At 38.1% G+C, this 27023-nt stretch overlaps 1 protein-coding gene across 10 annotated transcripts in view; it reads left to right on the top strand.

Annotated features, from left to right (window-relative positions):
* The first annotated feature begins 4391 nt into the window (after positions 1 to 4391).
* The window catches only part of KYNU (kynureninase), a 130096-nt gene continuing 107464 nt past the window's right edge, over positions 4392 to 27023 (top strand). Inside the window, exons 1-4 of one of the 10 annotated variants that reach the window (XM_055572682.1) lie at positions 4392 to 4535; positions 9859 to 9892; positions 15850 to 15891; positions 19353 to 19534. In XM_055572682.1, the coding sequence (XP_055428657.1) occupies positions 4481 to 4535; positions 9859 to 9892; positions 15850 to 15891; positions 19353 to 19534 (313 nt within the window). In that variant the 5' untranslated portion in view covers positions 4392 to 4480. Of the gene's footprint in view, positions 4536 to 9786; positions 9893 to 11445; positions 12013 to 15849; positions 15896 to 19352; positions 19535 to 27023 lie in introns of those variants that run through there. The other 9 variants (XM_055572681.1, XM_055572684.1, XM_055572685.1 and 6 more) reach the window with 9 other exon arrangements.

Raw genomic sequence — 27023 nt, 5'->3', positions numbered from 1 at the left:
TCACAGATAAAAGGAAATTAAGAATATTTCTCCTGCACATTGTTTTCTGCTGATGATATTTTTGTTTTCTATTAGTGTCCTTTAAAATTTTCAATTTAAGATCATCTTGCTTGGCTACTAATAGCTGTTAATAAAACAGTAATCTCCAATTGCATCCATCCTGTTGCATCCATCCTGTGTTAGGGCACTGAGTCCAAAAGTGCATTCTTGCAGGCACAATAAATTTACAGGAGTCTCACAAGAGTGGAATAGTTACAAGGAATTCTTTAGGAATAATTACACAAGATTATCTATATTCTGACAAAGAACAAAGAGAACTAAAAAGTTAGAAGTTACAGGATTAGAGGATTTATAAACTGCCCTGTTGAAAGTAGGTCTGATGTAAGCTGGACAGAAGAAGTAGCTAGTTACTGACCACTTTACAGTTACCTCCTGGCTTGGATACCACAGTAAATATACAGACAGTAAAGGCTTCTTGTCTTATAAAATATCTGATCAAACAAGGAGGGCTAAGGAGATATGACCCTGCATTTTGAAGGCTTCCTTGGAGGAAGGGCCATGAGGGTGAATATTTTAAATAGATTCTCAAGAGCCCATAATACTAAATCAAAAGGTAAGGAGTAACTGAATTACTGAGCAGCAATTAGGAGCCAAAGTGAGACAAGGTAAATTAGTATGGGAGCAATAAAATTGCCTTCATATTTATTTATCCATTATTATTTAACTAGGCTGGCTAATTTATATTATCAATTAAAAGGTTACATGTAGGCTGAAAAATAAATATATTGATGCCATAGACAGATTATTGTACAGTAAATATAAGAGAAAATTAGAACTGAGTGATGTAAATGAAAAGTCTCACAGAAGGCTTAAATGTTAGTTGCTCACTCATGTCTGACTCTTTTGACCCCATGGACTGTAGCCCACCATGCTCTTCTGTCCATGGAATTCCCCAGACAAGAATACTGGAGTGGGCTGACATTTAGGTAGGGCAAAAAATTGATTTTAACCTCCCCAGCAGCCAAACAGTAGTGCAATTCTTCTTGATTTAAAAAAAAAAACAAACAAACAAAAAACTAAGATTTGAATGATATTTCTCCTATAATTTTTCAAAGAAAAATCAAAACAGTGAGGTAAAAAAACATAAAGTGAAATGCATGATTCTGCCTTTGCTTCTCTCAAGTCACACTGAGGCAGTAAGTCAAATCAAGTCACACTGAGGCAGTAAATCAAATCGGAGTTCTATAAGATCCAAATTCATTAAGAGCCAAAAGAAATGACGTTCAAGTGTGAAGCCTAAGGTAAAGTCTTAAGATTCTGAAAAGTCACTCAGATGTCACTGATTTCCCCAGATACTTTTAAATGCTAATGCTTTCCTTGAATATTCATCCTCAGAATGCCTTCCTTTGTTCCAAGGATATGTGTAGGAGGGAAAATATACTTTTAATCACCTCTTTCCTGTATTCCTACTTGAATAAATATCTTTCATTTAGAAGACTATTTCAGTCCATTAGAGGTTCTCTCTTTACCAAATCATAATGTGCTGAACACCAACACTATTTTTTTTTATTTCCACCAAGTATAACATGGACAGGCTTCCCTGTTAGCTCACCAGTAAGAACCCACCTGCGGATGCAGAAGACACGGGTTTGACCTCAGGACTGGGAAAGTCTGCCAGAGAAGGAAATGGCAACCCAGTTCAATATTCTTGCCTGGGAAATTCCATGGACAGGGGAGCCTGGCAAGACACAGTGCATGGGGTGGCAAAAGAGTCAGATATGACTTAGTGACTAAACAACAACAGCTGTAACATGGACATAAGACTTTTGGCTGGAAATTTAGGTAGAAAAAAGGTTTACATTGTAGGACAGTAACATGAACAATCACTCAGCTTCTTTGTCTCACTCTTCTTTTATCTTCTTGCCTATTACAAACTCTTCCTGCTTGGGCCACCACCCACATTTGATTGTTTTCTATATACTCTAGAAAGGTAATTTATAAAATTAAAAGCAATTGCAACTGTTCATAATAAATATTTGAAATAACTGGGAAAGAATTATGAAATAAAACCAGTGAGATTATGTGAAAGAACAGAATACAAAAAAATAAGAAATTGAGTAAAAATAAATAATAATCAATAGTAAATGACACAGCAAATAATAACAAATCCTTGACCATGTCAAGAAAATCATTTAAAATAGATTACAATAAATAAAAACTGAAAATTAAAAGTCATTTAGGAAATAAAGTAGGGAAAGACATTTTAAAAAGTAAAATAATTAAAATTATAAAAGAATCAATATTGGAGTAATAAATAATAAGTGAACATAATCAGATTGTGCAAAACTGAAAAGTTAAAGCAAGAAATTTGTTTGGAAAAAATTAATATGAAAAAATAAGTTGGAGTTCTCTGGCTGTCCAGTGGTTAAGACTTCGCCTTCTAAAGCAGCAGGGTGTAGGTTCCACCCTTGGTTAGGGAGATAAGACCCTACATGCCTTGTAGCCAAACAAAACAAAACAAAACAGAAGCAGTACTGTAAGAAAATTCAATAAGGACTTTAAAAAAATAAGTTGAGAAGGAAGGAGTATATGGGAATTCTCTGTACTTTCTGCTCACTTTTGATGTGAATCTAAAACTGCTCCAAAAAGCACAGCCTACATAAAATAAAAAGAAAATATAAAAACAGATAAATAAGTTGAAGAAAAAAAAAAGTAAAAAAAAAAATATGCTAAAATGTATGTCTGTCTTCTGAGGCAGGAAACAAAAAGCAAAAATAAGCAAGTGGGATTGCATCAAACTAAAAAGCTCTTCACAGCAAAAGCAACTGTCAACAAAATGAAAAAATAACTCACTGAATGGGACATTTACAAACCATGTATCTGACAAGGGGGTAGTATCCAAAATATGTGAAAACCTCATTCAACTCAACAACAACAACAAAAAAAACAACAGCCAATTAAAAAAATGGGTAGAGAACCCAAATAGACATTTTTCCAAACTACTTCCCCCCAAACAAGCAAAGAAACAAAACGACAACAACAATAACAACAACAGAGGTAGCCAGTGGATACATAGAAAGATGTTCAACATTATTTATTACTAGGGAAATGCAAATCAAAACCACAAATATCGCCTTATGTCCATTTTAATGACTATTACTAAAAAGGCAAGAAATAACTGTTGGAGAGAATGTAGAGAAAAGGGAAGCCTTGTACAGCCACTGTTGAAAACAACAGCGAGATTACTAAAAAACAAACAAGAATAGAACTACCATACAATTCAGCTAATCCACTTCCAGGTATTAATATTTACCTGAAGCAAACAAAATTACTAATTCAGAAAGATGCATACACCCTTATGTTCATTGCAGCATTATTTACATTAGCTGAGATAGATAAACAACCTAGTGAAGTGAAAGTCGCTCAATTGTGTCCGACTCTTTGTGACCCCATGGTCTATAGAGTCCATGGAATTCTCCAGGCCAGACTGGAGAGGGTAGCCTTTCCCTTCTCCAGGGGATCTTCCCAATCCAGGGATCAAACTGGTGTCTCCCAGATTGCGGGCAGATTCTTTACCAGCTGAGCCACCAGGGAAACCCAGAAACAACCTAATTGCCCATTTATAGATGAATGGATAAAGATGTGGTTTGTGTGTGTGTGTGTGTGTGTGTGTATGTGTATATATGTATATATACATACATGTGTATATATATATGTGGCTTGCTGGTGGCTCTGATGGTAAAGAATCTGTATGCATTTCAGGTGACCAAGGTTGGATCCCTGGACTGGGAAGCTTCCCTGGAAAAGGGATTGGTTACCCACTCCAATATTCTTGCCTAGAGAATCTCATGGACAGAGGAGCTGGTGGGCTACAATTCATGGGGTCACAAACAGTCAGACATGATGGAGCAACTGTTTAAGTTTCAGTTTCATATACACATACATATATACACACACAGAAAGGAATATAGTTCATCCATAAAAAAGTAATATTGTCATTTTCGACAAGATAGATGGATGTAGACGGTATTATGTTAAGCTATTATGATAAGTCACACAGAGAAAGACAACATTTGATTTCACTCACATGTGGAATATAAAAAACATACATCAAACAAACAAATCAGAATCAATGAACAAACTAAACCTAACAAAAACAAACACACACAGAGAGAGCAAAGTAGTGATTACCAGAGAAGGAGTGTGGCAAAAGACCAAAATGAGTAAAATGAAACCACCAAATGGGTGTCATAAAAGATGGAAACTAAATTTTTGGTGGTAAGCACACTGGAGTGTATACAAAAGTTAAAATATGATGTTGTACACATAAAACATATAATGTTATAAACCAATGTTAAGATAATAAAGAGAGCTGGAGCCAAGATGGGCGGAGGAGTAGGACGGGGAGAACACTTTCTCCCCCACAAATTCATCAAAAGAGCATTTAAACGTCGAGTAAATTCCACAAAACAACTTCTGAATGCTGGCAGAGGACATCAGGCACCCAGAAAAGCAGCCCAACTCTTCGAAAGGAGGTAGGAAAAAATATAAAAGACAAAAAAAGAGACAAAAGAGGGAGGTACGGAGTTCCGGCCCAGAAAGGGAGTCTTAAAAAGAGAGAAGTTTCCAAACACCAGGAAACCCTCTCACTGCCGAATCTGTGCCGAGCTTTGGAAGCACAGAGGGCAACATAAAAGGGAGGGGAAAAAAAAAAATAAACAATTAAAAATCGCGGATTGTGAGCCCTACGGTAACTCCCCCAGCGGAGAAGCAGCGCAGACGCCTGCACACGGCATTAGCAAGCGGGGGCTGGGCAGGGAAGTGCAGCGCGGGCTGTGTCCCTTAGAGTAAGAATCGGGCCGAATGTCCTGAGCGCTATCTGAGCGAAATAATTTGGGCTAGCAAACCAGACTGTGGGATATCTACCACGCGAAAAGCCAGCCCTAACCTAAGACACCGCCAGGCCCGCGCACAGAACAAAGGACTGAACAGAGATAGGCGGCTGCAGACCTTCCCCCTCCGGTGACAGGCAGCCAGAGCCGGAAGGGGGCAATCGCAGCCCCAGAGAGACACTATCTATAAAACTGTAAGCAGGCTTCTTTGCTAACTAAAACTTCTTGGGGGTCCGGACGGTCAACAGCTGCCTGAGAAGGTGCGCCGGTTTTACACCCAGATAACCGAGTGGCGGGGAGGCGATAAGTCGCAGCATTGGCGTCCGCCAAACACCTCATCACCTGAGCTGCTCGGATCTGGGAAGAACACAAAACGCAGGCCCAACCGAGTCTGCGCCTCTGAGGACTACCCGAGTGCCTGAACCTGAGCGGCTTGGACCTGGGAGCTCAGCCCAGGGCCGGCCTCTGATTGCTCCCGGCGGAACAACCTAGAGCCCGAGCAGTGTGGGCAGGGAGGCTACACTCGCCGTGAGCGGGGGCAGACCCAGTGTGGCTGAGGCACTTCGAGCGCACGCCAGTGTTATCTGTTTGCAGCATCCCTCCCTCCCTCCCCACAGCGCGGCTGAACAAGTGAGCCTAAATTAAAAAAAAAAAAAAAAAGATAATAAAGAAACAAAGAAAAAGAGAGAGAGATAAAAAAAGGAAGAAAATAACTTTTGCATCACCTGTTCCCATTTTGTAGTTATCACAATTTCAATACTGCTGTCATTGAATTAATGATGCCAATATACTTATTACTTTGTGCCTTCTGTTTTATATCAATGGAAACCTCAGGACATCTCTCCTAATCAAGAGAACAATGATTGCAGCAACAATATTACTTTGAGAAAATTTGACATTAAATAAACAAATAGTAAAAGGAATAGGAAATGGCAACCTGCTTCAGCATTCTTGCCTGGAAAATTCCAGGGACACAGGAGTCTGGCAGGCTACACTACATGTGCTCACAAACAGTCATACATGACTGAGCGTGTATACACAAATACACACAAGCAATAACTACTATTACAAAATGGTTTATTTGAAAGCAAATCTTTCTCTACAGTGGGAGTTTTAAAATCCTTAATGTTCATCTTCTAATCATCTAATTTTCCTCTATTCAGATGTGATGACTCATTGAAAGCAAATGTGCCTTTTTCAAAACTATTTTGAAAGCATTTATCTTTTCCAGACTAATTTGAAAACTCTTTGTAGCTCAGCTCTGATTCTCTTATCAGCTAACTATCTGAATACAGAGGGGAAAATAGATACTTTTGATAATTCCAGTTTTTCATGTAAACAGAGATTTGGGAAAATTGATATGTAAACATATATAATAGAAAATATTCAGGTTCCCCAGAAGAGCACAAATATAGACTGCCTTTATGCCTCTGAATTTAACTGTAAGGGAGAAAATGTAATCCAATAAAAAGTGAGTAGGTTATAGGAATTTTAGTTTACAATTATAATTACCAAATGGCAAAATGGCCTTTGCTTATAATAGGCTCTTGTATTTTTTTTTTTTTAAGAAGAAGAACTACATATAGAGGACAGGAAAGCCTGTGCTCATCACTGGGGAATTTTCCTAATTACCAAAATTCTAATTTTTATAATAACCAAATGTATGCCTCATAGGAAAGAGAGAACAGATTATCTATTTAGCCTAGTGATTTGCTATTTTCTATCCCCGTTACATGTAAGGAAGAGGGGAAAAAAGGGAAGAGAAGAGGGGTAAGGGGTGGAGGAGAAGGAGATGAGGGGAAAGGACAGAAGGGAAGGAATATGGAAGAAGAATAGGGAAGGGGGCAAGAGAGTGAGAAAAGGCAGAAGAGGAGGATTAAGGAGAGTAGAGGAGGAGGAGAGGGCATAAGTAAAGGATAAAGCAAGGAAAGAGAGGAAAGGAGAGAGAAAAAAAGGGGGACGGAAAAAAACAGAGAGAAATCCAGGTGTGTGTGTTCTGTTCCTTCTATTTTCTCCTACCCATGTAACCAAGATCCAGCATTCCTTGGCTCAGAATGGAAATTGCTAGACAAGAACCCCCTGACCTGGGTTTTGAGAGAACCCATGTTATATTAGTTAACCCCAAGAGGAAGGGGAAAGAGTGCTTGGGAGTGCAGAGTGATGAAGCTGGGAAAGGAGCAGCTGCTGCTAAGTCACATCAGTCGTGTCTGACTCTGTGCGACCTCATAGATGGCAGCCCACCAGGCTCCCCCGTCCCTGGGATTCTCCAGGCAAGAACACTGGAGTGGGTTGCCATTTCCTTCTCCAATGCATGAAAGTGAAAAGTGAAAGTGAAGTCGCTCAGTCGTATCGGACTCTTAGTGACCCCATGGACTGCAGCCTACCAGGCTCTTCCACCAATGGGATTTTCCAGGCAAGAGTACTGGAGTGGGGTGCCATTGCCTTCTCCTGGGAAAGGAGGGGCAGAAGGAAAAGTGAAAAGGAGGCTACCAGGCTAAAGATCTGCTGTGTGTAAAACATCTGGGATATTTCCAATACCCCCTTTAAAGAAGGAAGGAGAGTCCAAATAATGACAGATTAAATTCCCTCCACAGAGTAAAAAGTGATCTCTTAAAATATTCATATTTAATTAAAATATAAATTAATGTAAAAGCTACTATATAGTGTAGAGGAGGAAAAATAATATTCCCTCTACCATTTTGAGTTATTAACTAGGACCTCTGCAATAAAAAACAGATTAACAAGAGAAAACAGAGGTTTATTAATATAAATACCTTATGTATACATAGGAACTACCCAAGAGGGAAAAAAAAAAAACTCTCAGAGGTTGTTTAAAATTCAGGCTAAATGTCCATCGTAACAGGAAAAGGTAAGGGGTTTGTATGACAATTTGTGGAAAACAAATGATTTTAGGAAATATCAATGGACCCTTAGAAGAAAAAGTGAAAGAGAAGATAGTTTGTGAGAAGGTTTGTTGGTGTGGTGTGAACTTCTGGTGTCTTTTGTGATAAGAATCAATCTTCCCTGGTTAATCCAACTTCTGAGAAGGAAATTTATGAAAACTGAGTTCCTTTCAGATCCCTGAATTTGCTGTTTTTCAAGTGCTACAGCTCAAACTAGTCAATATACCACAGTGGCATGTTTATGGTAACACACGGACAGCATATTAAAAAGCAGAGACAACACTTTCCTGACAAAGTTTGTATACTCAAAGCTATTGTCTTCCAGTAGTCATGTACAGATGTGAGATTTGGATCATAAAGAAGGGTGAGTGCCAAAGAAGTGATGCTTTCAAACTGTGGTACTGGAGAAAACTCTTGAGAGTCCCTTGGACAGCAAGGAGATCAAACCAGTCAACCCTAAAGGAAATCAACCCTGCAAATTCATTGGAAGGACTTAAGCTGAAGTGAAGCTCCAATCCTTTGGCCACCTGATGCAAAGAGCTGACTCATTAGAAAAGACCCTGATGCTGGGCAAGACTGAAGGCAGGAGGAGAAGGATACGATAGAGGATAAGACAGTTGGATGGCATTACAACTCAATGGACAGGAGTTTGAGCAAGGTCCAGGAGATGGTGAAGGACAGGGAAGCCTGGTGTGCTTCAGTCCATGGGGTCACAAAGAGTTGGACACAACTGAGCAATTGAACAACAACATCCTGAACTCCTACAATCATTTTTTGGGGTAGCATATTCTGCTATACTTCCACACATGAGTTTGAGACTGCAGTTTTTTATGAGTTCATCCTCCCTGGCCCCTGAGGTTCTCTTTTATTTATATAATTCAGTTCAATTCAGCCGCTCAGTCGGGTCCAACTCTTTATGACTCCATGGACTGCAGCATGCCAGGCCTCCCTGTCTATCACCAACTCTCGGAGTTCACTCAAACTCATTTCCATTGAGTCGGGGATGCCATCCAACTGTCTCATCCTCTGTCATCCCCTTCTCCTGCCTTCAATCTTTCCCAGCATCAGGGTCTTTTCCAATGAGTCAGTTCTTCGCATCAGGTGGCCAAAGGATTGGAGCTTGAGCTTCAGGAACAGTCCTTCCAATGAATATTCAGGACTTATTTCCTTTAGAATGGACTGGTTGGAGCTCCTTGCAGTCCAGGGACTCTCAAGAGTCTTCTCTAACACCATAGTTCAAAAGCATCAATTCTTCAGTGCTCAGCTTTCTTTATAGTCCAACTCTCACATCCATACATGACTACTGGAAAAACCATAGCTTTGACTAGACAGACTTTGTTGGTAAAGTAATGTCTCTGCTTTTTAATAGGCTGTCTATGTTGGTCATATTTTATTTCTACAGATCACTTCTAATAGTTGGACCTGAACTGACCATGAGTCAGCATCTTTGTCTTCAATCTCATATTCATTTTTACTTATTGAACATTTAGCATAAGAGTTTCATAGCTGCATCTATACCCTTGGATTCTTACAGGAATAGTGTGCCACACTGAATTTAATTTGATTAATAATAACACAATCTCTCACTGAAATCTACTCTATGTCAGGCACTGGCCCAGTCTTAGTGAATAAGCCCTGAAGAGTAAAGATAGAGTTCACAGTTTAAGAACAGTTTAAGAATTAGTTTTTGAGAAAAGAGAATTTCTCTCATATTCCAAATCATGAATTTTGATAGAAAGAACTGAATCAGCTTCTAGAAAAAAAAAATTCAACAGATATGTTCTTAGCTTTATTCATGGGTAATCTCAGAGGAGGATAAAATCAAATTCTCTGCTTTTCAGAAACATATGTTGTAGGTGAGATGTCATACACAGAAATTAGTAGACGGCTCTGAATTGGTACAACAGTTTAACCTGGCAATATGTTTCTTCTTTCAGTTTCCAAGAAAGAATAAATATAAGCTCACTCTGTTCTCTCTTTTCCCTTTACAGCTGGCTCTGCAGTGGATCTTGCATTCACCACTCCCCCACAACTTGTTTTCTCACAACCTTTTATATTTTTAGGTGCTTATGGGAATATTCCTTGGAGAAGGCAATGGTAATCGACTCCAATATTCTTACCAAAATAATTCCATGGACAGAGGAGTCTGGAGGGCTACAGTGGTCACAAAGAGTAAGACATGATGTAATGACTAAACAACAATGTGAATATTATAAAGATTTTATAATGGAAAACCATTATATCACCAGCTACAAAGAATATGCTTAATACTTTAAAAAAATGAATGAAGGGAACATTTTTTTTAAAAGACAGATTTATAAAATATAAGATATAGGTTGATAGATTAGACCTCCAAGTGAGTTCTTTAAAAGTGGCTATGTTAAACAATAGTTTTTAAGACAATATTTTAATGGAGTGGTCTTTAACATTGTCAAAAGACTTCAGAAGAAGAAGTGAAAGCAAGACACTTTATCTCTACTTTTGTATATATCTATATCTGTCTCCTGTAGTTAAAAAGGAGTATAATTTTTCTACCAAAAATGACACAGACTTCACCCTCAGACTTACTTCCTGGATATTAGAACTTGGCAAATTATCTAACATTCTTACAGTACAAGGAATAAGTGAAATAGAAAAAAAAAAATACAAAATTTGAGATACTCTGGATTCAAAGTTTTATTCTTCCAACTTAATAAAATTAAGACATTCCTCTTATTCTATAGTATTATTTTAATGATAAGATTCATGTGATAAAACATATTTTCTTTTCATTGTACAATTACTTGTACAAAAGTAATTTTGTATGTCTTTTATTCCCATTTCTTGGACACTGGAGGGTAATGCTTTTGTTCTGGATTTTTTTTTTTTTTTTTTTTTAAGGATGTGTTACTTATTAACTTGTGTGTCTTGGTACATTGGCTCTCTACATGCATTGCTTTATATATATCTCAGTAATCTCAGTAAATACAAGTGATTTAATTATTCAGCCCCAGTCTCTATCTTTGGTCTTAATTCTGAAACATTTTGCTTGTGGTTTTTAATACCTAAAAGGATATATAATAAAAGACCCAAGCTTGGGAATAAACATAAAGAGATAATGAAGGTAGAATGATAGATAGCCCACAAGCTTAAATAATTTCCATTTACAATTTCCTACTTTAGTTTCCACATGATCTTCTAACACTGACTTTTTCTTCTTGATTGTTTTGTTAACCATCTAGATTGATGATTTAGGACTTTTTAAAATCCACCTATTAGGCAATAACAGAGAAGGCAATGGCACCCCACTCCAGTACTCTTGCCTGGACAATCCCATGGATGGAGGAGCCTGGTGGGCTGCAGTCCACGGGGTTGCTAAGAGTTGGACACGACTGAGCGACTTCACTTTCACTTTTCACTTTCATGCACTGGAGAAGGAAATGGCAACCCACTCCAGTGTTCTTGCCTGGAGAATCCCAGGGACGGGGGAGCCTGATGGGCTGCCGTCTATGGGGTCGCACAGAGTAGGACACGACTGAAGTGACAGCAGCAGCAGCAGCAGGTTATAAAGTATATCCTAGAATTGGGGGCCAATATTAAACTTTCAACTTAATTCATTGAGTGTCAAACTCTGTTTCTAGAAACAGAGTTCTGTTTTCTAGACTAGAAACTCACAATGCTTTTGACAGTGAGGTACTACCTCAAAATCCAAGTCTTCTGGATTACCTCCAGAGTTCGGAAATAACTTTTCTCCAGTTCTTGGTGTATTTCATAGCCCAAAGCAAGGAGAAATGTGAATTTGGGGATTTAGTTCCTAGACAAACTAATTGGTTCAGCTCACACACAAAAGAGGATAATCCATTTACTCTACAAGATTATTATAGGATATGATTCACATTCCCAAAGATCTTAGTGAACAAGAAAGTGTTTACCTAAGTCTAAAGGGCAGAGCTTCACAGGGGACAGTGCCCTAAGCAGAGCCCCTAGTGTTTGAAATACAGAGCAGGAGCAGCATTTTGTTCAGATGTCTGTCAGTGACTGGCAATTTACCGTCAGAATACACAAGAGTGGGATGAACTAAAATTAGCTCACAAATTCCCCATAGGGTGGAGTCTGAGCAAAAGTGCTTTGACTTTCTCACTCAGAAGTCTAGCCTATATTTGTAAGCTACTTTTGAGGGGTTTCATTTTGCTGAAAAGAGACACTGGGAACTGTGGACCCCACTGGAATCCTAATAGGTAAGTTCTGAGACATTGATATACTCTACACAAATATACATTCAATGATTTTTCTAAAGGGATATTCCTTCTGCTAGAATTTTTGTCATAATGCTTTAGCAGTTTCTTCTGCTAGATTCTTCTCTTTCTTTTTTTTTCTCCAAATTATTTTCATAAAAATAGTGCAACACTCTAAGGATCTCTACCACTAAAGACCCTTTAACCCTGTGGGTTAAATGAACAGATTAAAATATATATATATATATATATATATATATATAGTATAAAACATCCACTATAAGATAGTTATAGTTGAATAAGTTAATCTTACTGTGGTGTGGATACTCGCTCAGTCGTGTCCAACTTTTTTGCGACTCTATGGACTGTAGCCTGCCAGGCTCTAGGCAAGAATACTAGAGTGGATTGCCATTTCTTGAGTTTAAATGGTAAGATTAGATGAAAATTCAGATCCTGAAGTAAGCTTTTTAGATCCTGTGTTTTCTGGGGACTCTATTTGTCTTATGTTGATATTAGTTATATTCAATTTTATTTAGAGAAGTGAAAATGTCTATTTCTTGAATAAGGTTTCTTCCGCTTTCACTTTGTGAAATGTTTGCCTAAGAATGGAAAGTTGAAATATTTTTTTCTATATAGTTAAAAGAGTTTACTTATTTCTTTCCTGTTTTTATTTTGAGAAGGGTGAGGTATTTTTTAGATAGTAGTATTGGACCAAACGCCTTGAATTTATTAATTTGAAACTCAGCATGTAATTCGTATAAGCTTAGATATAAAGTGTGCAGCTGTGTCAGTGATGTTTCTTCATTCCTCAAACAGCGATACATTTAAAGAACATTGTTCTGTGCACATGTATTAAATAATACTCTCTTTCTCAAGCTACACACTTTCTTTTTAATTTGCTTTGCCAGGTTCTAAACTTTGAACTCATGTGAATAATTTGCTCATTTCAGCCATGAAATCTGAAACTGTGTAAAGATTAACCACTGGGTGAGGTGAAAGTCCCTCAGTCATGTCTGACTCTTTGTGACCCCATGGACTATACAGTTCATGGGATTCTCCAAGCCAGTATACTGGAGTGGGTAGCCTTTCCCTCTCCAGGGGACCTTCCCAACCCAGGGATCGACTGTCACTTATTAAAGTATTTAATTTGCTTACTAGTTTATTTATTTAACTATCTAACCTGAGAACCTGTGGGTAACTAGGAGATCTTGAATTCCACGATTCCACAAAAATGTGTTTATAAATATAGAAGTTTCTTCTTTAAAATTTTAGCTGTCTAAATAAAATTGGAAACACAATTTACAAAATTTCCATTGAGGGTAAATGGTAATTTCCACCATAAGGTATTAATATGAAAAAAAAAATATTGAGACTTTTATCCATCTGTGTACATAACCACTTTTTAAATAAAATTAGCTCTAAATATATGAAATATAAAATTTGGAAGTTTTAAATCTGGCTTGAATTGCTTTATTTCAATATCAGAGCATGTCAATTTACCTGTAAATGGTAAACCTAAACAAGGTATAACATTCTGGTTTGTGAAGTACTAACTGACTTAGTGGCAAGGTGAGTGCAGAATGTAGCAGGAATCATTTATGATGAGTTAATAAATTGCTTTCTTAGAGTGAGGGCACTGTGAATTTATTTACTCCTGTTGGGGGCTGTTGGCAGGGTGGCATCCTGGGTGCTCTTCTGGAAAGAGTATTTCACCATCAAGTATCTTACTACCAGGGCAGGTGAGGTTTTGATACTCAGTCTGTGACAGGTTCAGAAGCAGGCGTGGACTTCAACCTTGCCCTCACTAGGGCTGAAAGGATTGATTAAAAAGAGTAGATGGATTTATAGCCTGTGGGGCTTTGCAGAGTGAATACAGGGGTTTAAAAAAAGAAAGAAAGGGAATGAGCCAAAGAAACACTGCAAAAAGAATTAAATAATTAGATGGAAGAAATGAAAGGTTCAAGCCTTGTGTCAGGAATTTTTCTCTGCATATTCCACCCACATGTCCCGTCAATGACAAGTTCAGCTTGACTCAGTTCCTCAGGCAAAGTGCAGTCCCAGATTGTGAGCTCTGTTATCTTTCTCCTTCATTTTTGTTTCTACTCTATTGATTCCAGAGTTTGGTCTCAAAATAGAGGAAAAACGACTCTAATCCCTCAGAACTGGTACAGGGATGAAACAAGAAACAAATATAAAGAGGCCCATGAGTTAATATTAATATCTTTTTTGTTAAACAAACAAAGTTAAATTTTACAGGGGATATCACAAAAGAAAATGAATATATGTTTGTTTCAGTTCAGTTCAGTTCAGTCGCTCAGTCGTGTCCGACTCTTTGTAACCCCATGAACTGCAGCATGCCAGGCCTCCCTGTCCATTACCAACTCCCGGAGTTCACCCAAACTCATAACCCGTTAGAGTTTAGAGTCAAAGTGCTTCACAAAGTGCTGACTCTCCAAAGGAAATCATGCAGAGTCCCACTGAAAAAATTCTTTTTAAAATCACTTCCCCTGTGGTTGAAATGAGAAGGGTATTCCTAAAGTAACAGTCATTTATCCTGTCAAATAATTCATCTATTTTGTGCGTCTTATTCAATTGCCAGTTTAAGGGATTACTCTATTTTAAAGGCACTGATCAGGAATGGGATGGCTGCAAAGATAAATTACATGAGATTCAGTCCCCCGACTAAATATAGTTCAGTACAATAGACCAGCAATTCAATCAAGCTATCGTAAGTAGCGAGCTTATAGTAAAGACACACTCGGTAGACAGAAAAACAGCTCATGGGATTCTTGGAACAGCCAAGAAGGCAACCTCCCAGGCCTTGTAAATAGTATGTTGCACAGAAAGATTCAATGACTTCCCGGTTGGCTTGTCTTGTCACCTTTACAGGAGCCATAGCTATTTTATCTCTTGCCATCCATGTAACTAAGTGATTCTTACTTGCCTTTGAAGTCACTTCATGTTTTAACAATCAGTGGTTCAGTTTGACTCTGAAAAAATGAGTCACTCATGACAATACTCCTTGCAAACCCTACCATTTTATTGCTTCTCTCTCTTAAATTTGTGCTTGTTTCTAAATGAATGAATAGCTATATCTCACAGCTCAGATTCCTGAAAGAATTGGATTATATGCTCAGCTAAACACCATCAGGACTGTTGGGCTAGAGCTTTTATGAGCAAGTCACTCACAGACCATTGATAAAATAGTGCATTGTCTTTAGTGCACCAAGTGTCCAGCAAAAGTCTGATCTACTATGACTAGGCAATTGATAATGTCAAGCAGTAGTGCTATTTAATGGGCAGGTTCCTTCATCAGAAAAGTATAGCTAGAAATGCAGATAAAATCAAGTTGTAGGCATGGCATGCATGTTTTTCCCATATATACATATGTATCTAAATAACTACAGTAACTAGCAGAATGTATTATTTATTATAAGAGGTATGCTCACAAGTGTTACAGGTATTCAGAGGGGGAAAAAACTACTTTTAGCTCAGATAACATGATGGAACTCATGAAGAACAATGACATCTGAGCTAGGGCTAGAAGAGTGACCAGGATTTGAATATGTAAAAGGAAAGGTAGAATATTTTAGGCAAAGGGAATAAATAAAAATCATAGAGATAGAAAGTTTCATGAAGATGACAACTAATTTAATATGGTGTCCATCCATCCACCCTGCCATCGTGTGCTCAGTCATGTCTGACTATTTGCAATGTTATGGACAGTAACCCTCCAGGCTCCTCTGTCCATGGGACTTTTCCAGGCAAGAATACTGAGTGGATTGGGATCTTCCCGATCCATGGATTGAACCCATAACTTCTGCATCTTCTGCATTGCAGGTGGATTCATCACACCTTGAACCATCGAGGAAGCCCTAAAGTGTGTGTAAGCATGTGCTCAGTTGTGTCCAATTCCTTGAAACCTCATGGACTTTAACCCAGCAGGCTCCTCTGTTTTTGGAAGTTTCCAGGCTAGAATACTGGAATGGGTTGCTATGCGCTCCTGTAGGTGATCTTCCTGACCCAGGGATCGAACCTGTGTCTCTTGCTTGCTTCTCCTGCATTAGCAGGCAGATTTTTTACCACTGTGCCACCTGGGAAACCCCAGTTTAGTATGGTCAGGTATTAAAAGAACCAAAAACGTTAATAACAAAATCAATTAACATTCTTATAAAAAGCATAGATCAGAGCACTTGAAAACTACTACGAGCACCAAAGCTAAAAAACATACACATTTAAAGGTCAGTATTCTTACCTTTCAGAGAAGGCAATGGCACCCTACTCCAGTACTCTTGCCTGGAAAATTCCATGGATGGAAGAGCCTAGTGGGCTGCAGTGCATGGGGTTGCTAAGAGTCGGATACGACTGAGAAACTTCACTTTCACTTTCACTCTCACTTTCACGCATTGGAGAAGGAAATGGCAACCCACTCCAGTGTTCTTGCCTGGAGAATCCCAAGGACAGGGGAGCCTGGAGAATCCCAGAGATGGGGGAGCCTGGTGGGCTGCTGCCTATGGGGTCACACAGAGCCAGACATGACTGAAGCGACTTAGCAGCAGCAGCATTCTTACCTTTGAATATAAAGGATGGCTCTTCTGGGGAGACCACTGGCAACTGAGAAAGGAAGAGTTCAAATAAATAAGGAGAATTTAAGTACAGAGTACAGGAGGTATGTCTACTTAGCTGGCATTGTAAAACATTGAGATATGCAACTCTTAATTGCCTAACACTCTGTGTTGGTTGAGGTGGCAGGGGAGAGAGAGTGAGGAATAGGAGAGAGTTGATTGAACTGCAATCTCTGTTAGTTTCCATTGGTCCATTAGAGTTCTCAACTTTATGTACTGTCTATGAGTTGAAAAGTATCAAACTTATATCTCATGATTCAATTTTCTCATGAGCTACAGACTCAAACATTAAATGCTTGACATTTCTACCTAGGATTCTTAATAATCATCTCAAACTTAACATGTCCTAAACATAACTCTGATTTTCCTCCTGAATTTGTTTCTTTCCTAGGTATTTCTTATTTCATCACTTTGAATATATTCACTCAGATCCCAAAGCTAAAGGTCGCTCCCTTTCTTGTCCTCACCATAGATACTTTCTTTAATTTTCTCTCCAAAATATACCATAAATCCACACATTTCTTTTCCCCTCACCACATTTAATTTACTATCATTTTCCCCCTGAACTACTAAAATAATCTCTTTTTTACTCTTATAACTCATCAAAAGCAGAAAAATGATTTTTATTTAAAGTTATATAACTCTGCTATTCAAGATACTCCAGTGGTTTGCCACTAAACATAGAAAAACAGCCAAATTCCTTCCTGGCCTTCAGAATCGTCATGATAAACTATCACCTCACCCTCTCTTACATTATAGTCTTCCCTTCTCTCTGCTTCCATGAGTTGAACAACCCAAACCTGTCTACACTTCAGGACCTTTGCACATTTCATCATCTTCCTCCAGGTCTAGGTCTTCTTCACATGTCTGACTTTCTAACAGGATTCAGAAATTCTCCTATGTCTTTACCTAGGAGAGATGCACTTGACCCACCCCTTAAGGTAGCAATTCCATGCTCCAGTGACTCTATTCCATTCTCTGCTATCTCTACTCATAGCTATTGAAACTATCTAAAGTTGTATTAATTTATTTATTTTTCCCTTCTTGCACTAAAAATCAAACTCAACAAAGTCACTTTTATATACTTTGTTAGACACTGCTGTTCTATAGTACTTGGGGCTATAGTACAGGTGCTCAATAAATATCTGTTGAAATAGTAAAAAAAATGAAATACTGTATACATGGGGTCAACAATAGTATAAGTATTAAATAAAACTAGCTTGAGAAAATTTCTTGACACCCACCAGTCTCTAACCTCAGAGAGTGTTCTAGCAGGTTCCTAGATGTGTGTGTTAAATTAGATGCCAACCCCTCAGGCCAGAGTTTAAATATAAGCAGATAAGCCTCCTTGACTAGGTCTAAGCACAATTGGCCACCTTTGAGCCAGGCCCTGGGACAGATAAGTTTGAGCACCCAAGCCCATTAAGAGCTATTACTCAGGCTCCTACTCTTTTATGCCTTGGGACTTCAGCCCTATTGGTTTTCACAGTTTTATGTTCTGGGGGCTTCTTTCTTAAATACATGTCTTAAAATTTGAAGTATCTGATGTGGGAGCAAAACCCTTTGTGCCTCAGGGAGAAGATCCAGGCTTTGATTTCCTTCAGAAGGTAGATCACCACACAGGCATGAGGGGGTGTTAAGGCCAGACTGTATCCTAGCCTCTTCTACTCACTTCAGTGTGGTTTTCTCTTTGTTTTTCCAATGTGTATTTGATGCTCAGCCAGCCTTCACATTTTTTTTGTTCAGAGGACATTGCTGCATATGTGGCTCTAGACTCTGTGTCTATGGTGGTGGGTGAGTTCAGTATATACCTGCACTGCTATCTTGAACTGGAAGCCTGTACAATTCTTGCTCAATTTAAAAAAAAAAAAACTGAAATTTTGGGAAATATAATTATTTTTGAAAAAAGAAATAGAAATCTCCATTGCTATTTATCCATTTCAGAAATTTAAGTTTTCTTTCCAAAAATGTAGGAAGTGTTAGATGATGATTAAATAAAGCAGGATGTGGTTTCAAGTAACACCAGAGGTCCCTGCTTTGTTCAAGGATGGACTATATGATTGTGAAAGAGGAGAAATGTTTCATTATCAGCAGTTCGTAGATCTCATTGGTCTTCATATGGGGAAAAAAAAATCACTAACATTATTTAAAGTATTTAAATATTTTTCATTGATATTGTTTTTATTCACAGTAAATAATTTGCTAGGGTTCTATTGTGTATATGTCTCTATTTGTAAAACTATGATCCAAAAATTACTGGGGATGGGAGAGTTGAGGAGAGCTAGAGAAAAGGAAGATGAGCTCAGTGGAGCACTGCTCTTCTACACTTTTCACAAAAGCCTCTTTACTCTCACCTCCTAGTAAGTAAGACATCTAAAGAAAAGATGCCAACATTATATATGTTTGAAAATCATTAATTGGGACCATTTCTTGGAAAATAACAAAGAAAAGAGCTAACATTTATTGAAAACTGACCTTGTCTTGAGCATCATTACCTAATTCAGCTTTTTCAAATCCCTAAGTTACTATTATTTTCATTACATAAGAAAAATTCAGGCATGGGTTTGAATTCCAATTGTTAATTATATCATTTGTCAGGTTGGGAAGACTAGAAACTTTGTTAAAATAAAAGGTGTTTTACCTAAAAGGCTAATTTTCTACTGAAGAAAAATGACAGTGGCTTGATTATTTTTAGTTTTTTTTCAAATGTATTTTTAGACGAGAACTTGTAATGGAGCCTTCACCTCTTGAGTTACCAGCTGATACATTGCAACGCATCGCATCTGAACTTAGATGTCACCCAACAGATGAGAGAGTTGCTCTCCGCCTTGATGAAGAAGACGAGCTGAGGCACTTCAGGGAGTGTTTTTATATTCCCAAAATGCAGGATCTGCCTCCAAGTAAGAACACTGGAAAGGGTTTTACTTTCCTTGATCAATTTGTTATTATATTTTCTACGGGATGTGTTTATCACAAATCTTTGAAAATCATTGTTCTGTTACATAATAGAACCATTGCAATCATGCCTGCAAACAGCAGGTTCCTGGCGGCATTAAATCAACCTGTCAGCCTAATTTAGTCACAGATCCTATATGTTTCCTCTCCTCTGCTGAAAAGAAAAATACTTTCAGTGTTCTTATATTGTCATCTAGTTCTCTGAACAATAGAATGCCTGATTGAAAATTATAGCAGATGCATTTACTTGTTCTCTTACTCACTTAGAGCTCAAAACAATTCCTTTTCAATACAGTATTAGAATATCTTTTATTTTCTGGTACCTAGTTCATGACAGCACATTAGTCTAAGACGGGATATTATTCTGGAACTTGGATATATTAGGAGGGATATTACATAGATATCTAACTCTGTGTGCTGTGACATGTATAAGACTTACTTAATAAATAAATAAAATGCCTAAGAAATGCATATTGCTTTTTAAAAATGTAATACTGAATCTGTTCTTGTTTTGGAAGATGTTCTGTTTAAAAAAAGAAACTGACTCTTATTTTGGAGGATGTTCTGTTTAAAAAAAATAGGTAACAGGTTTAAAAAAATGAAGCAATAGTTTGTATTTGGCTTTGCTTCATTTTATATCAATGAAAAAGGCTACCAGTTTGAATGGAATTGATCTACCAAAATCGATTTCACATACTTTCTAATTCAGTCTAATTTCCTTTTTTCTTCAAATTAATTGTGGCAGGTACAATTCTGGATACTTGTAATCCAAGAGCATTACCTAATATGATTTTAAAATGAGATTAGGTCACATAACTTTCCTATTTGGCTTATATTTCATTATGCAACATGGGATGGCACCTTGTAGAATTATGGAAGGATACAATAAGAGGAGGGCTTCCCAGCTGGCTCAGTGGTAAAAAATCTGCCTGCCCTGCAGGAGACACCAGAGATGTGGCTCAATCCCTGGGTCGGGAAAATCCTCTGGAGAAAGAAATGGCAACCCACTCCAGTACTCTTGCCTGAGAAACCCCATGGACAGAGGAGTCCTGGTGGGCTATAGTCCATGGGGTTGCAAGAGTTGGACAAGACTGAGTGCACACACACACACACAATAAGAGGAGGATTTATATCCATTTTAAAGTTGCTTACAATTAACTGAAGAAGACATTGATGAGACCAAATAAAATGGGGTTGTAAGTGAAGTGATCTGAGATCATAAGAAAAAAAAATCTTCTATGTCTTTCTGGAATCTAGAATGTAAGTGCATTTTGCTTTGAAACTTAAGGATAAAAAGGAATATTAATGTGTGAAAATGATGAAATTAAGTCTAAGAATATTCTATCATGATGGGAAGTTAAGGACATGGTAGCATACAGAACATAGTGTGGAAGTCCTTGAAAATTCCAAGGACCCACTTAAGACACATTATGACCCTGTTGTCCCAATGCACTCTCCAGCCTCTGGGCTACCTGGGGCTTTAATGAGCCCCTAGACAAGGGATGCTTCCCTGGTAGCTCAGAGGGTAAAGCGTCTGCCTGCAATGCAGGAGACCTGGGTTCAATCCCTGAGTCGGGAAGATCCCTTGGAGAAGGAAATGGCAATCCACTCCAGTATTCTTGCCTGGAGAATCCCATGGATGGAGGAACCTGGTAGGTTACAGTCCCACGGGGTCCCAAAGAGTCGGACATGACTGAGAGACTTCACTTTCACTTTCTTTCACTTAGATGAGGGATGACAGCAGAACCCTGGAGTGCCAGAGTTTATGATTGCCCTCCACACACAACAGAACTATAAATTGGGAGTCAAGGCTCTCGAACTTTATGCTACTTATTGCAAGTTCTAATTTTCTCTTGATTAAAAAAATATTTTGTTCCTTTTCATGAATGATAAGAAAAACAGACACAACAAAGTAAGCAAGCAACAAAGCCTTTCCAGTGAGGGTAGATAATGGTATCAGAGACAAGGAAGAATAAGAAAAGAAAATGGCTAGTGGTACATGATAGCTGCAGCCTGGGCCTAGATTTCTTGGAAAATAATGCTAAATAATGGCTACATCTAGACACAATGGCTATTTCCTCAACATTGAAGGTGATACAATAGGAGTTTTGACTTCTTTGTCATCTTTCTTTTCTTAAGATGTCTTTCTTCAAAGTAGTACCATTAGGGATTTGGGTTTTCAAGGACAAAAGTCTATTGAAATGAATGCATAGACAGAAAGTGAATTCAAATGCTATTTTGAATTCATCATTTTTTTCTGTTACTGAACTTAAGCCTTATTAACTAACATAACTCACATCCTCATGTTGAATCACTTACTTTCAACAAACATTTATTAGTTACCTTTACACAATCCCCCTCATGCCTTGAAACATGCTCACAGTGTTTATCCTGAGAGGCTCTGTGGTCTGATTTTAATACAGATCAACATAGGGCTCTTTTACTAGGCTTTGAGATAATTTAATCAGAACCCAGATAAATATAGCAATGCACATGTAACCACTTCATTATACTTAAAAGCTGACTCAAGTATCCTGATTATGGGTATCACATTTTTATAAATAGAAAATAACTTAAAAACTAAAAACTTGGTTAAATTTTTATTGATTTTTAATAATTTTAACTTTTAATTATATATATATATATAGAAAGGTAAAGAAGGTGAATTGATTCAGTAAAAATTCAATCAATCTAAACAATTGATTTCTTAAAAAGTATAGTTTTGAATGATACAAAGTTTTACTTCATTAACTCCAAGAGTCTTTCTAAATTAGTTATTGTCAAAGTGTGACCTTCTGACCAGCATGTGAAGATCACCAGGGAACTAACCAGAACTTGCCAGTTCATGGTTACCACCCCAGAATTACTAAATCAGACACAGGGGAATCCAGTCATCTGTACTAGCTCACTTTGGGTTGTGTCAGAGAGAGCTAGACTAATTAACTTCTGCTCTCATTATTCTCACTCTAGGAGTTCCTTACTGTCTGAAGTTTCATCCTTTCAACAAATATTTATTAAGTACTTAATCTGTTTGAGACACTATTCTCAAAACAGTTTATCAGTGGACTAAAGAGCAACATTATCACATTCCTGAATGTTTTATTCTAGTATGAGGAGACCTAATAAACAAATTACAAACAATGTTAGGTGTACTCTGTCAGATAGTTCTCTAAGAGTTATAAGGGCTGGGAGGGCGGGAGGAGTTTCATTTTACTCAGGGGGCTCAGGGAAGGAAACACTGCTGAGATGATATTTGAACAGAAGTTAAGAATTAAGTGAGGAAGTGAAACTCAAGAATATGGCGATGAAGATAAGCCTGATGGCTCCTTCAATTTGGCACTGCCAACCATCTTTAGTAAGTTAAATTTAAGCTATCTAAATAAGATCTACTCTTATTCTGACTTTGTCATATTTAGCACTGGTTACATAAAACTGACATAGAAAACTGTCATGCTTGAGTTTGTATCCAGGGCTTTCACATAACATAATGTAGGCTCTTCAGTTCAGCTATTGGTAGTCTCAGAACAGTGATGAGTAGGAGGTAACAGTAAACAAAATGAGGGAAAGTATGCTTTTCAACATAAACTGGAATGCTTTATTTAAGGACAGTTAACACTGTGTTAAACAAAGGTTTATCCAGTTATAAAAGACATGTAGTTAGGACTATGTGATTTTAATAAAGACTTCCCTGTAGCTCAAACAGTAAAGAATTTGCCTGTAATGCAGGAGACCAGGGTTCAATCCCTGGGTTGGGAAGATCCTCTGGAGAAGGGAATGGCAATCCACTCCAGTATTCTTGCCTGGAGAATTCCATGACAAAGAAGCCTGGCGGGTTACAGTTCGTGGGGTTGCAAGGAGTCGGACATGACTGAGCAACTAACACACACACACACACACACACACACACACACACGTGATTTTAAAAATGACTTAAATATCTAATATCCATAAGAAAAAAATGGAGTATCTCTTAATTAAAAGCTAAATTTTGTAGACATGTTGAACTTCTAGAGGCAGTTGTATTCTGCGTTTTAGGGAGGAACAGTTAAGACTTATTTGTATCCTTCTCTTTTCTTTTGTATTAGGCTATCTGCTCCCTAGAAATAGAGACTGATTTCTCTATGTTTGAGTGAGTGTCATCTAGGCAGACTCCAGTGGGAAGGCAGCCAATAAGGTCTTATCCTTCAGAGAGAAGAACATTTTACAAGCTATATTTCAAATAATAGGAGCAGATAAGGTCAAAGAAGAAAAGTGTGTGTGTGCTCTCCCTTGAAGAAAGCTCCCAGAAGTAGGCTTATTACATACCTACCTACCTGCCATGATCCCATCAATATGCAGGGAAGACTGAGTGTAAAATATGATTTTTATGCTTGTGGTACCAAATCAGGTTCATCTGCAACATGACAAACACTGAGATGCCGAGATTTGTAGCAATAAAAGGGTTATTCATGAGAGAGTGAAGCAAGGAGACAGGAGAGCAAATCTCAAATCCTCTTCCCTGAAGGCGAAGGGTTTTAGATACTATGAGATAAAGAAGCAGGGTAGTCTGAGGCATGGGGGAGGGGTGAAAAAATGTAATTGGAGATAAGAAAAAGTGAGGTAATGATCTGCAGAGGCACAACTGAGCTACATTCTTCTTCCTGGGACACATGTTCAGAAAATGGTGAGCTTAGCATGACCTGAGCTGAGAAGGTGATGGCACCCCACTCCAGTACTCTTGCATGGAAAATCCCATGGATGGAGGAGCCTGGTAGGCTGCAATCCTTGCGGTCGCTAAGAGTCGGGCATGACTGAGCGACTTCACTTTCACTTTTCACTTTCACAAATTGGAGAAGGAAGTGGCAACCCACTCCAGTGTTCTTGCCTGGAGAATCCCAGGGACGGGGGAGCCTGGTGGGCTGCCGTCTATGGGGTCGCACAGAGTCGGACATGACTGAAGTGAGTTAGCAGTAGCAGCATGACCTGAGAGTGGACTTTTTGGCCCTCTAACATCAAAAGTTCACCTATCAGATGCTGCCACATGCCCAGTGATCTCAACCAGTTTTAACTGGTTTGAGCTCAAACTGGCCTGAGTTGACGCCAAGTTCCTGAATGAAAACTTGGGAAAACATTGTTTCAGCTACATGCTGCTTAGAGGATGTGCAAGTGTGTCTAAAAAAACAATGAAAGCCAGCTTAATTGATAAAGGCAGATTATAGCTTATTAGTCATTAAGCAAGTTATCATTTAATGGATCTAACTGATGACTACTCTGTTTCACTTGGAAGCCACAAGTTATTGTTTTGCTCTGTTTTTAATAAGAGGATTATGTCCAGGCCTTCTGAAATGTGACTATATGATAGACTGGCACATACATTATTAATAAATTGAAATACATAAAGCTCATCAGTACAGTTCAGTCTCTCAGTCGTGTCCGACTCTTTGAGACCCCATGGACTGCAGCAGGCCATGCCTCCCTGTCCATCACCAACTCCCAGAGTTTACTAAAACTCATGTGCATTGTCAGTGATGCCATCCAACCATCTCATCCTGTGTTGTCCCCTTTTCTTCCCACCTTCAATCTTTCCCAGCATCGGGGTCTTTTCAAATGAGTCAGTTTTTTGCATCAGGTGGCCAAAGGATTGGAGTTTCAGCTTCAGCATCAGTCCTTCCCAATGAATATTCAGGACTGATTTCCTTTAGGATGGACTGGTTGGATCTCCTTGTAGTCCAGGGACTCTCAAGAGTCTTCTCCAACACCACAGTTCAAAAGCATATATTCTTCAGTGCTCAGCTTTCTTTATATAAAGATCATAAGGATATATATATATATACACACACACACACACATACACATACACATATATATGGAGAAGGCAATAGCACCCCACTCCAGTACTCTTGCCTGGAAAATCCCATGGATGGAGGAGCCTGGTAGGCTGCAGTCCATGGGGTCGCTAAGAGTCAGATACGACTGAGCGACTTCACTTTCACTTTTCACTTTCATGCATTGGAGAAGGACATGGCAACCCACTCCAGTGTTCTTGCCTGGAGAATCCCAGGGACAGGGGAACCTGGTGGGCTGCCGTCTATGGGGTCGCACAGAGTTGGACACGACTGAAGCGACTTAGCAGCAGCATACATATACATATATATATAAATCTTAAAAATTAATCTTTCATGAATAGATTATAATAACTGGTATAAAGAGTATTATACCCACATATTTATGATTTTAAAATGACTATCTCTTCCAAAGACATAATATCCAATACTGGTATCTACCAACATATTTACAATTAGGATGCTGTTTGGCCAACTCTAGTAATATTAGTTGGCTGTTCTAAACACACTGAGTGTTCTTTTTGTGGACAGCATTATAGTAGAAAATTTATATATGTTGAAGACATAGAATTCTATTCAAAGACTAAAATAGTTACAACTAAAAATTTAAAATAGCTTCATTAGAATGCCAATAATTAATATATTTAGGGGGCATATTTCCTTTCAGGTAGCTGAACCTAGTGAAATATAGTAGAATTTAAATCACTTCAAAAGCACCTGACCTGGGAGGGCTACTTGTTGGCTTATTTTAACTACAGCAGTAACGGTCTTGAAATATACTGGAAAAGGTGGCAGGCAGTGATAGTAAATAGGATCAAAAGACATCAGCTGAAGTGTGCATTCACTACTTGAGGTAACTAAATATAGGAAGTCTCCAGTAAGAGGCACTGCTACAGAAAAAAAGGACAAAAAAAGTAACCCATAAAGGAAAGATCTACTAATATAAAGGCACTAAAGCTAGATTAAGTTTTTCTTGTCTTTATTTCCTCATTTCATTTACGAAATTAAAAGTAGCAGCAGTGAGGAACAAGAACAAACTACAGTCAACATATTCCTCTGTTTCAAACTATACTTTTCTGAATTAGATCAACCCTGAGCTGGTAATGCATAAAGCTTTGAATTGGAAGTGATGTTGAAATTTTGATTTATATTTAAGAAGGAAAAATGAAATTGGTTCTTGGATTAGGTTTGAGACATATGAATGAACTTAAAGAATATGCAATTAAGTTCCGGAGTGATACACATTTTTGATGCACTGAAATTACTAAGAAGCAAACGAATATCCAAAATCATGAACTCTATATCAATCATATAACAACCTTTGTCAACAGATGAGACTTCCAGACAAATAAGGTGAGGCCTTTTTGTAGAAAGCTGAAACTCTTGAGTTCTTAGACTATTTAAAGTCAAGTGAACCTTCAAGGAGGATGCTATGGGTTGAATTGTATCCCTAAAAGCTTATGTGTCCTAACCCCAAGTACTACAGAAAGTTACCTTATTGGGAGATAGAGTGTATAGATGTAATCAGGCTAAAATGAGCTCGATAAGATGTACACTAATACAATATGAAAGGGAATATCTGGAGGCCAATGGCAACATATGCAAGAGAACT

The sequence above is a fragment of the Bubalus kerabau genome, chromosome 3, assembly GCF_029407905.1.
Source record: "Bubalus kerabau isolate K-KA32 ecotype Philippines breed swamp buffalo chromosome 3, PCC_UOA_SB_1v2, whole genome shotgun sequence".
Lineage (NCBI taxonomy): Eukaryota > Metazoa > Chordata > Mammalia > Artiodactyla > Bovidae > Bubalus > Bubalus kerabau.
Note: the sequence above shows the minus strand (reverse complement) of the source record. Positions and strands in the feature narration are given on the sequence as shown.